This window comes from Rutidosis leptorrhynchoides, unplaced genomic scaffold (genome assembly GCF_046630445.1).
Source record: "Rutidosis leptorrhynchoides isolate AG116_Rl617_1_P2 unplaced genomic scaffold, CSIRO_AGI_Rlap_v1 contig608, whole genome shotgun sequence".
Lineage (NCBI taxonomy): Eukaryota > Viridiplantae > Streptophyta > Magnoliopsida > Asterales > Asteraceae > Rutidosis > Rutidosis leptorrhynchoides.
Genome location: NW_027266829.1, coordinates 37,890 through 48,359, shown reverse-complemented (window position 1 = coordinate 48,359; position 10,470 = coordinate 37,890). Strand labels below are relative to the sequence as shown.

General features: G+C 36.3%; 4 protein-coding genes across 4 annotated transcripts; 2 read left to right on the top strand and 2 right to left on the bottom strand.

The window, feature by feature from the left end:
• Positions 1-257: 257 nt before the first annotated feature.
• Positions 258-4,114, bottom strand: LOC139884838 (F-box protein SKIP14). Its single transcript, XM_071868813.1, has 5 exons — positions 4,108-4,114; positions 2,290-2,341; positions 1,406-1,967; positions 920-1,252; positions 258-779 (listed from the first exon to the last, which is right to left on the bottom strand). The coding sequence occupies exons 1-5, from the start codon at positions 4,112-4,114 to the stop codon at positions 258-260; spliced, it is 1,476 nt and encodes a 491-aa protein (XP_071724914.1).
• A 180-nt stretch (positions 4,115-4,294) lies between these two features.
• LOC139884828 (serine/threonine protein phosphatase 2A 57 kDa regulatory subunit B' theta isoform-like) lies at positions 4,295-6,402 on the top strand. The gene is made up of 2 exons (XM_071868805.1): positions 4,295-5,473; positions 6,091-6,402. The coding sequence occupies exons 1-2, from the start codon at positions 4,295-4,297 to the stop codon at positions 6,400-6,402; spliced, it is 1,491 nt and encodes a 496-aa protein (XP_071724906.1).
• Positions 6,403-6,662: 260 nt separating this feature from the next.
• Positions 6,663-8,334, bottom strand: LOC139884837 (tryptamine 5-hydroxylase-like). Its single transcript, XM_071868812.1, has 2 exons — positions 7,435-8,334; positions 6,663-7,286 (listed from the first exon to the last, which is right to left on the bottom strand). The coding sequence occupies exons 1-2, from the start codon at positions 8,332-8,334 to the stop codon at positions 6,663-6,665; spliced, it is 1,524 nt and encodes a 507-aa protein (XP_071724913.1).
• A 1,182-nt stretch (positions 8,335-9,516) lies between these two features.
• LOC139884835 (F-box/kelch-repeat protein At3g23880-like) lies at positions 9,517-10,222 on the top strand. The gene is made up of 3 exons (XM_071868811.1): positions 9,517-9,593; positions 9,658-9,853; positions 9,896-10,222. The coding sequence occupies exons 1-3, from the start codon at positions 9,517-9,519 to the stop codon at positions 10,220-10,222; spliced, it is 600 nt and encodes a 199-aa protein (XP_071724912.1).
• Positions 10,223-10,470: the final 248 nt, after the last annotated feature.

The window sequence follows — 10,470 nt, the reverse complement described above, 5'->3', positions numbered from 1 at the left end:
GAAATGATTGCTTATCATCTTCAGTTTACATGGAAATTGCTCATCATGAAAAGAAGGAAAAGGAAACTCATGAAACAAAAGATATATAATTTCATAAATGTCTCATATTATTAATCAAGTTAATTTATCACTGTTCTTCCCAGATATACACGTCTCTTGCTCAAGGCTAAGCATACAAACTTTAAGTAAAACAACGTTGTTAATATTGACAATCTTGTTAATAATGGAAATTTTCAACGCCCGCAAAATCATGGATTCTAACCATGATGATGATGAATATCCATCCTGGGACGAAGCTCCATCTTCTGCCTAACATGGCATTTTGGAGACTGCCTTTTCCAACAATCTGAACAAACCGATTCAAGGCAGAATGTTTCCACGTATTCATTGTCACTTACACATCGACCACAGTCAAAACATCGTGCTATGCAAATCGTACATGCCCTGCACTCATCTTCACAACTATCAGCTGGGCAATCATAAACTAGCCTCAAGTTCTGGCATCTCGGACACATTTCAATATCAATGACCCGATCATCGTCAAGTGACAAATAAGCATTTGACTTTGACTTGCTGAAAAAGTGTGGCTTGCGACTATGCTGCGGGATTTCGCCATCTATGCCTAATAATAGCTTCAGCTCTTCAAAATGCGCATGTGTCACACCAAAAAGACCACCAATTCTCAAGTATTTCACCCCATGTCTACTCATGGATTTAAAATCCTTTAGGTTTTTCACAATGCCCTCGATGCTAAGTCTTGTACATCCAGGTACACTAAGCTGCAAAAAGAGGGAGAAAATCAGACATTTAATACTAAGTAGTTAAAGAGTATATGCATGATGAATTTATTACATAAAGTGAAATAATATAGAACAAAAGAAGAAGAAAGTGAAATCAACATGGATGTAGTTGAACAAACCTTCGTCAGCCTTGGGTTGTTGTCAAGCACTCGTTTTAGACCACCATCGGTAATCTTGGTGCAGTCCTCCAGACTGAGGCAGTGCAGGTTACCTTGGGCCCTCCTAGTTAATTGAAAAAGAACCTCATCTGTAATCTTGTCGCGTAGAGGAGGCCCTATATGAATATTCTTCCATAATAACGGATCACTCTGAACTGTGGAATGCAGAAATCTGCAAACCCTTTCAACAGCAAGAAGGTCATGCACACTGAGATAACCAAGGGCGAAACCAATAGCTTGATGAGGCATCCCTTCTTCTCCATTAGAAGTTTCATCGTCTTGCCTGACTTCATTCTGCCAACAGTCTAAATCCATCTTGTTATTCTGAAAACTAAAGTTATTATCAACATCGTAAACAGACGCAATATCGTAGGCCACTGCTTTCATCTTATCTGGAACAACACCATTAAAATCTTTAGATTCAGAATGAGTTCCCCAATTCCGAACTTCCATCATTTGATTACTAAAACTCAATGAACTATCCATTTTACAAGCAGATTCAGTAGATGAGCCACATGCCATTACCCAGTTCTCATTAGAACTCCCAGCACAATTAGATTTATCAATACTTTGATTGCACCCCATGTTCCCAGAAAATGTTTGAAACTTCATAGCATTGTTCAAAATGAAATTCAACCCTGCAACCAGTTGATAATTATCATCGCCACTGTTGCAATTGTTGGTGCAATATCCACCGTAATCTGCTTCTAAATCCTCAAGCCAACCCGTTATTGCTGTAAATGTACTGTCTATGTCCATTCCAAACGGATCCGAAGGCAAAAGATCAAGTATGTCTTTAGAAACTGGCTCCCGAGTGGTACACCCATCTGTTTCCCAATTAGAATGCCATGACTTTGAAAACCTATCAACATTCATCTCCGGGGCATCCTCGACCAGATACCCATTGGCGATTCTCATAGGTGATACCAAACTATCTTCTGGTAAATGAGACGGGAAGATGGGTCGATGTGAAAATTCAAAGCCATTTGCATACACAACCAAAATAACTCTTCAGTGACTCTCTCTCTCTTTCTGTTCGTGTTAAGACCCTTCTCTCTTTAGGATATATCGGACAAGGATTCGAAGAAACAGAAAAGGTTCAGTTTTTAAAATCTTTTTTGTGTTTTTCTGGAAGATTAGATCTAATCTAAGCTAAACAAGAAAGCCCTCAATTTCGGGTAGCTAACTAAAACAACGCAACCAAAAATTTCACAGAGTTTCTTGTGAAAATATTTTTTGTGTATGATAATCCTGCAATAAACTACACTACAAAATCTAGGATTTCTAAGAGAACACAATCAGAATCAGATAAAAAACAAATCAAGTAATACAGGAATTGAGAGGAAAGAGATTGGGAAAAATGAACCTGGTCGATAATCAAACCTGATAAGACAGAAGCAGAAATTAGATACTATGCCATTAGCCAAAACGAAAAATTAAGAAGAACCCTAAATTGCCCGGAATCGACATAGAAATCAAAGCATCGGAATCGAAACACATGAACAGAAACCCAACAACGACACCAAAGAAGGGAAGAACAAGAAGCAAAAACCAAAGAAAAAACGTTTTCGAATTTGATTTTTCTTTTGGGGATTTTTTTTTGGCTTCGTTGTTGTTTGTTTGGTGGTCTTTTACTCTTTCTAAAAAAAATGATCCAAAGAGAGAGAAAGAAAAAATAAAAAAACGGGAATATAAATAAAATGCAATTAATAAGAAAAAATTCTGTTTGTTATTTGGATTTTTGACTCTGTCAATTTGGAAAAGAGCTTGACACGTGGAATATGGAGTGGTGCTACCTGTTGTTTCTTCCTACTCCCTAAATTATTTATTTTTCTGTGAAAGAAAAAATTAGTATCAAAAAATATTGGATTTTTTATTTTAAAATTAGTTACGGTCTGTTTGAAAGTCACCGTATAATTATAAGACTATATAAATATTAGGATGTAATTTATAATTACAAAATTATATTGGGTGTTATAATTGATATTTATAATATTATATTATAAAAGATAAATAATATAATAAGAAAAATTTAAACTATGTAATTACATCAATTTTAAGAGCGTTTGGAAAGCCATCTTATAATTAAAATGCCGTGTAATTGTGTATAATTACACGGTTTGACGCGTTCGGACAACCGTGTAATTACATGAAATTATTTAATTGCATGTAATTCGGGGTTGTAATTACACAGTTTCAATTCCGACCTCCCCGTAAGAATTGGTGTAATTACACAATTTAATTTTTTTTCTTATTATATTATTAATTTTTTATAATCTAATATTATAAATATAATTATAACGTAATTACACAATATTAACCAAACAACATACAAAAATTTAATTCATATAGACATGTAATTATACCCTAGTAATTATATAATCGTGTAATTACATGGTGACTTTCAAACAAACATAAGAGAAGGTCGGAATTGAAATTGTATAATTACACACTTCGAATTATACGCAATTACATAATTTCGACTAATTACACGGTTGTCCACACACGTCAAACCGTAAAATTACATGCAATTACGTAGTTTTTCAATTCCGAACTGATTTTCCACACACCCTTATAATTTTTTTCCGAAAAATCCTCAAGCCACTTAAAAAATGAATAAAAAAATCGAAAACAACATTATAAAAGGTCAACCTAAAAAACAAGTAGTATAATGTAGTTATTGAAACTAATGGGGGCAAACTGTCATCTATATAAAACCTAAGGGTGCCGTAAGTAAGATTATTTGTGCTTTATTTTAATTTTTTTCTCATCTCTTCCTGAGTTCTTCTCATCTTTGGTCTCGCCTTCTTTTGCTTTTCTTTCAGTACCTGCCTTTAGCCTGACTGGTGATGCTTTACTAAATCACAAGAACACAACTTGCTTGATGATGCAGATACATTCAGGTAATCTAATTGCTAAATTGAGTAAAAATTAGTAAATGGGATTGTTCTAGTTTATCTTTTGCTTCTGTTTTTTGAGAGAGAGCTGTGAATTTCCTTAGAGACTGAGTTTTGATGTGATCTAGTGTTTTAGAGTGAGTGGTTTGATCATTTTCTGTTGTTAATTTAATGGGGGAAAGAAAAGGTTTTGACTTTTAGTTGCTGGGTTTGATTGATCATCAGAGCTTACTTGGATTTCGGCGAGTTTACCTGGCATTGACTTTTGGCCGATTGCTTAAAATTTTAAGTTCTGGTGAAGTTTGTTCAATGGTTCTGTTGTTTACGGCCAAGGTAGGATTTTGGTTTCCTTGGATGCATTTTGATTAACAGTCAACAGGGCAGGTGAAATTTTCTTTATCGATTTGAAGGGTGGTAGTGTGTTTTACTTATATGAAATATGTTCAATAAGCTTCTTAATAAGCTTCCTCGTAAATCGACTAAGACGTCTGATACTCGGGAACAAGGTAGAAACTTCTCTAGCTCCAATTCAAAGGCTTCCAATGAGTCCATGAAATTAGATGCTACTTCTCTTACAGCAGTTAATTGCAATTTAGAGTCTGGGAAAAGTAATGGTAGAGGTGTCGTTTCGAAAGTGAATACGAACTCTGTTGTCTCCTCGTATGAAGCATTGCCTGGATTCAAGGAGGTTCCAAGTTCTGAGAGGCAAAATTTAGTCATAAAGAAGTTGAATTTATGCTGTGTGGTGTTTGATTTCACTGATGAAACAAAAAACCAGAAAGAAAAGGAAATCAAGCGACAAACTTTGTTAGAACTTGTGGATTATGTGGCTTCTGCGACTGGGAAGTTCTCTGAAACTGTTTTACAAGAAGCTGTGAAAATGGTATGTGCAAATGTGTTTAGGTCTTTCAGCCCTCAGCCACGAGAGAATAAAATAACTGATGGCCTTGATCTGGAAGATGAGGAACCCGCCATGGATCCTGCATGGTCTCACTTGCAAATAGTTTATGAGTTTCTCTTAAGGCTTGTCACATCTTCTGAGACTGATGCAAAAATTGCAAAAAAATACATTGATCAATCCTTCATTTTGAATTTACTAGATCTATTTGACTCTGAGGATCCTAGAGAAAGAGAATATTTGAAAACAATTCTCCACCGGATATATGGTAAATTCATGGTGCATCGCCCGTTCATTCGTAAAGCTATGAACAATATTTTCTTTCGTTTCATTTTTGAGACTGAAAAGCATAATGGGATTGCTGAGTTTTTGGAAATTTTGGGAAGTATAATCAATGGCTTTGCTCTACCGTTGAAGGAAGAACATAAAGTGTTTCTAATCAGGGCATTAATTCCATTGCACAAACCAAAATGCTTGGCAACTTATCATCAGCAGTTAGCTTACTGTATCACTCAGTTTGTGGAGAAAGATGGCAAGCTTGCTGATACGGTCATAAGGGGCTTATTGAAGTACTGGCCTATTACTAATAGTTCAAAGGAAGTCATGTTCCTAAATGAGTTGGAGGAAGTTCTTGAAGCTACTCAACTGCCAGAATTTCAGCGATGCATGGTCCCATTGTTTTACCAAATTGCTCGTTGTTTGAATAGTCTGCACTTCCAGGTACTTAAATTTATACTCGTGTGATTCTTTGTTTTGGGTTATTATCTTGCACATGTTGGGTATGCCATATGACTGATTGTAATACTTGCATCAGAAGTGTAAACTCAAACCAAGGTCGTATATTTTCTTCACCAGTACTTAATTTGTTCCAAACCATGCTGAATATGTATCTTTCACTTGTTGCTTTATGCCACTTTGATTGGTGGCCATTTTTAGGAGTACAGTTAAACGTTCACAAAATTTCTGATCCAAACCTCATTTCTGTTGTTATTCATTGTCAGTACTTAGTATGCCTTGAATACTTTAACTTTCACTTTGTGAAATCACCTCTAACACGACTGTAAAAGTAGCTCTTCAATCCAGATATGTAAATGAAGTCTGCTTTGGTTATATTTTTCAAGGTACAAACTAATGGAATCATATAATTCCACCACCATTCACTTGATTAAGCCTGTATTCTCTCAATGCTCTCATTTAGTCCTAGTTCTTTCGTCCTAGTAAAACTATGCCTTTCTTGGCTTTTAAATTGCAAAAAAATGCTTTTGAAGTTTCGTTCTGTTGCCTTAGTATTCTGATCATGCATCGTCACCTAATTGCATGGGATATTTTTCCATCAGGTTGCGGAGAGAGCGTTGTTCTTATGGAACAATGATCATATCGAGAATCTAATCATACAAAATCGTAAAGTCATACTTCCAATTATTTTCCCTGCGCTGGAGACAAATGCTAGAAAACATTGGAACCAGGCTGTCCGTAGCTTGACTTTAAACGTCCTCAAGATTTTCAACGATCTTGATCCGGAGATGTTCAATGAATGCTTAGAGAAGTTTAACATGGATGAATCGAAGCAAGAAAAGAGCAAAGAAAGACGTGAAGCCACATGGAAACGCCTGGAAGAAGTCGCTGCAAAGAAAGATGCTAGTGATTAAGCAACCCCACTAGAGAGGGAGTTTTGTTTGTTGTTTTTCAAGCTGATAATTGGGATGGGTTCCATAACATAGAAAAATTGTTAATTGGGCTGTTAATATAATCAAAATTTCAGTTTTCTATCAAGTCGAACCCGAAATCTGATTTCAGGATTGGTGGGGCTTATTATTTAAACATGTGCAAATTTAGCAAACTTTTTTAATGATATTTTCATAGAACACGAAACAGCATATACATTGTCTAGCCAATGATACAGTAAAACTTAAAGTGGGTAGTCCTTGTTGGGTGTTGGGATGAGCACGAGAGCTGATCTTTTCCTTGTAGCTAGACCGAAAATCTCATCTAGATCTATATCCTCAATTCCAACTCCTCGAGGTAAAGCCCAGTCGAAATGGTAAAGGAGGCGAGCCAATGCAATCTCCACCGTGGCCACACCAAATGCGAAACCAGGGCAGCCTCTCCTTCCTCCTCCAAATGGTAGAAACCTAAAATCTTGATCCTTAAATTCAACATTGTTCTTCTCTAGAAACCTCCTAGGATCATATTGAAGAGGATTTTGCCAGGATTCAGGATCCCTCCCAATAGCGTAGGCATTGATCAGAACTCGAGTCTTTGCTGGGATTTCGTAGCCATCGAGAATGCATTTCTCCATTGATTCTCGAGGAACGAGTAGAGGTACAGGAGGATGCAATCTCATGGCTTCCTTAATCACAGCCTTTAAGAAATGCAAGTGTTGTAAATGGCTTTCGCAGACTTTTCCAGCATCATTTGCTACTTTCCGGACTTCGTCTTGTGCTTCCCTCATTATGTCTGGATGTCTAATAAGCTCCGTCATTGTCCATTCTAGAATTGCAAATGTCGTGTCTGTTCCGGCCACAAACATATCCTGTTCCATGTTTGTAGTTAGTATTAACTAAGCCTTAATCAAACAAAACAGGACATTTTTGGAAACGAAAGAATTACTACAATTTCCTATGTAGGATTAGATAGGAAATGCGACACTTAATCAGGGACCGAGTTAGTAGTTTACTTACTAGAACCAGAGCTTTGAGATTATCATCGGAGATGGGCACTTCCAAGTCGTCACTCCGTTGAATTCTAAGCAAAACGTCTACGAAATCTTCTCTCTCTTCCATTGTCGTCTTCTTCTTCTTTTCCAAATGCTCATTTATTATCTCGTCACACACAATCCTCAACTCGGTCAAGTTTTGCATGCACCTTCTCTTGTACCCACTCACTGAGTTAACCCATCCCCACTCGGGAAAGAAGTCGCCCAAACAAAAACCAGCAAACAAACTCTGCGTCTCCGTCAACACTCCCACTAATTTACCATCATCGAACCTCCTCCCAAACGCAACCTTACACAACACGTCATTCGCCAAACCGAACAATAACTTGCTCAAATCAACCTCCGATCCGGACTTACTCATCGACAAAACGGTCAATAATCGGTTGACTTCCTCGTCGCGAACGAGTCGGAATGAGCTGACACACGTCTGGCTCAGTAACTCGGTCACGCAGATCCTCCGTGCTTGCCTCCAGTAAGGGCCGTAAGGGGAGAAGGTGACGTCGGAGCAGTTGAAGGAGAGGTACTGAGCTGAGATGAGCTGTGGGCGGTTGGAGAAGACGTGGTCGTGAGTCTTGAAGACGAGTCGAGCGAGGCGTGGGGAGGAGATGACAACTGTGTTGACTCGGCCGAGTTGGAGGTGGAGTATGGGGACTCGGCCGAGTTGGGTGGCGAGTTGAGTGAAGGTGACGTGCGGTGGCATGTCTGTAAATAAGACAAGGTGTAATAAGTGGCCGATTATAGGAAGGTTGTTTGGGGGAGATGGTAGAGTCACTGACTGTGACCTATGACGACGCCTTCTTATGAATTCGATCAGTATTGTTAGCAACAACAGGAGAGGGAAACACCAAACAGAAAAAGTTTCCATTTTTTCCTTTTCGAGAATGAATTGAGAATTACTAGTCCATTACGTTTTTGTTTCATATTATAAATTAATCGTCTCGTAATAAAAATTATTAAATCATAAAAAATATAATTAATAATAAAAAAAATTATTTATCTATTTATTATTAAAAATTATAAATATTTATTTAAAATAAAATATTAATTAAAATAAATATAATATTATAAAAAATAATTTAAATATACATAAATTTCATAAAATAATATATAAAATAAATCAAATAAATTTGATTAGGAGACCATTTAACTCAACCATCATCTCCTATTACGGAGTAGTACTATTTTAGTCTCATCGGTATACTCACTCACAGCCGTAAATTCCTCGTTCCATGTGAAGAATGCTTAAACTTTCTGAAATTCCATAGATTAAAATTAAAAATTCCATTCTCATAATGTGTTTTTTAATATGGTTTACTATAAGTCAACTATATTTTTTGTTTTGTTTTGTTTTATTTTCTTTTTATTTTATTTTTTTTTCTTTTTGAAAACAAAAATAGCTCGAAACAAGCACCACATAATTTTTTGTTTTGAACATTGTTGTATTTAATGCTTTTGTCTCTAAGCCCGTTAGACGTATTTATCTTATATACTAATTTATTGGTTGGAATTATAATAATAATGTCTAATATTTTATTTAATTTTAAAAGTAAATATAATTGAAAATAAGATAGTTTCGTGTTAAGTTTTAATTCGATAATGAATCTTTAATTAATTAGAATCGCTCGACTTTCTTATAGTAGTTCATGTTTATAAGAGTATATGTTACAATTTTTTCTTATAGTAGTTCATGTTCATAAAGATTAAACGTTATTATGTTACAAATTACATTTATTTATATGGTATAGTGCTGATCATAAGTTAATAGTATAAGTTTGTCTGTCTAGAAAAAGTTAATATAAGTAAAAAAAAAAAAGGTTAATATTATAAGTTCCATGTCAAGGTATACGTATTGCTGACACACTTTATACCCGTGTGTCACGGCTTAATTACTGGTGATAGAAGCATAAATTAACAAACTAAACTAGTATTTCAAAAAAAAAAATAACTAAACTGGTTTCCTGTTTGGTTTAGGTTTTTCTTTCAACTATAAATTAGCTGCTGGCGATCGATTCATTCCTCAATCATTGTTTCAGATCGATCGAATCGCATGGATATTGCTTTACCGAAAGAGATCATAGAGATGATCTTACTCAGAGTAAGGATTAAAGATGTTGGCGTTTGCATGTGTGTGAATAAGCTATGGCTCTCTCTCTCTCATAAAAAGCCCTTCTTTTGTTTCTTCATACAGAGCCACCCAACAGAAAAGCAAACCCTCCCTGATTTTCTTGAGAGACGGCGCCTCTACATATCAACTTTGTATCGACAACGAAAGTACTCATCATGATCTTTACATGAAGACCTTCAGTCTTGATCCTGATCTATTCTGCCCGAGGTGTACGTGTCACATCACAGCTTCCGATGGCCTTTTCTGCATGCCGCCCACGGTAAAGTAGAGTAGCTTCACGTTATTTAACCCTGTCATAAAGAAAGCATTAAGACTCCCTCCTAGTACCGATTTTAATGATGACTTCACTTCCATGTGTTTCGGGGCTGGCTTGGACTCCCTCACCAATGACTACAAGGTTGTTAGGATTCTCTCTTACGTATCGTCGACTAATATTAGTTCTAAGGCTGAGGTTTTCTCGTTAAAGACGAACTTTTGGAAAGTAAATTCTCAATTTGATCCATTAATGTATAATCCATTCTCGGTTTCCCTTCCACCTGTTAATGGTGCTATAAATTGGTTGGCTAGCCGACTCGATCATGTTCCTGTGATTTTGGCTTTTGATTTGAACGAAGAGGTATTTCGTTAGATTCCGTTACCAGCCATAAGGGTGGACGGTAGTAGATTCATTAGAGGAAAACTATTACTGTATAAAGAGTCTTCCATCGCAATTTGTTCCACCCACATGAGTTCATATCTTGGAGAACAAGAATCGAGACGTATTCTAGCTGAGGTATGGGTTATGAAAGACTACGGTCGTTCGAAGTCATGGGCCAAGATATGGAAACTCGAAGATTGGACAAAATATTCAATTTTGTACAATATTGGGAGTATTTT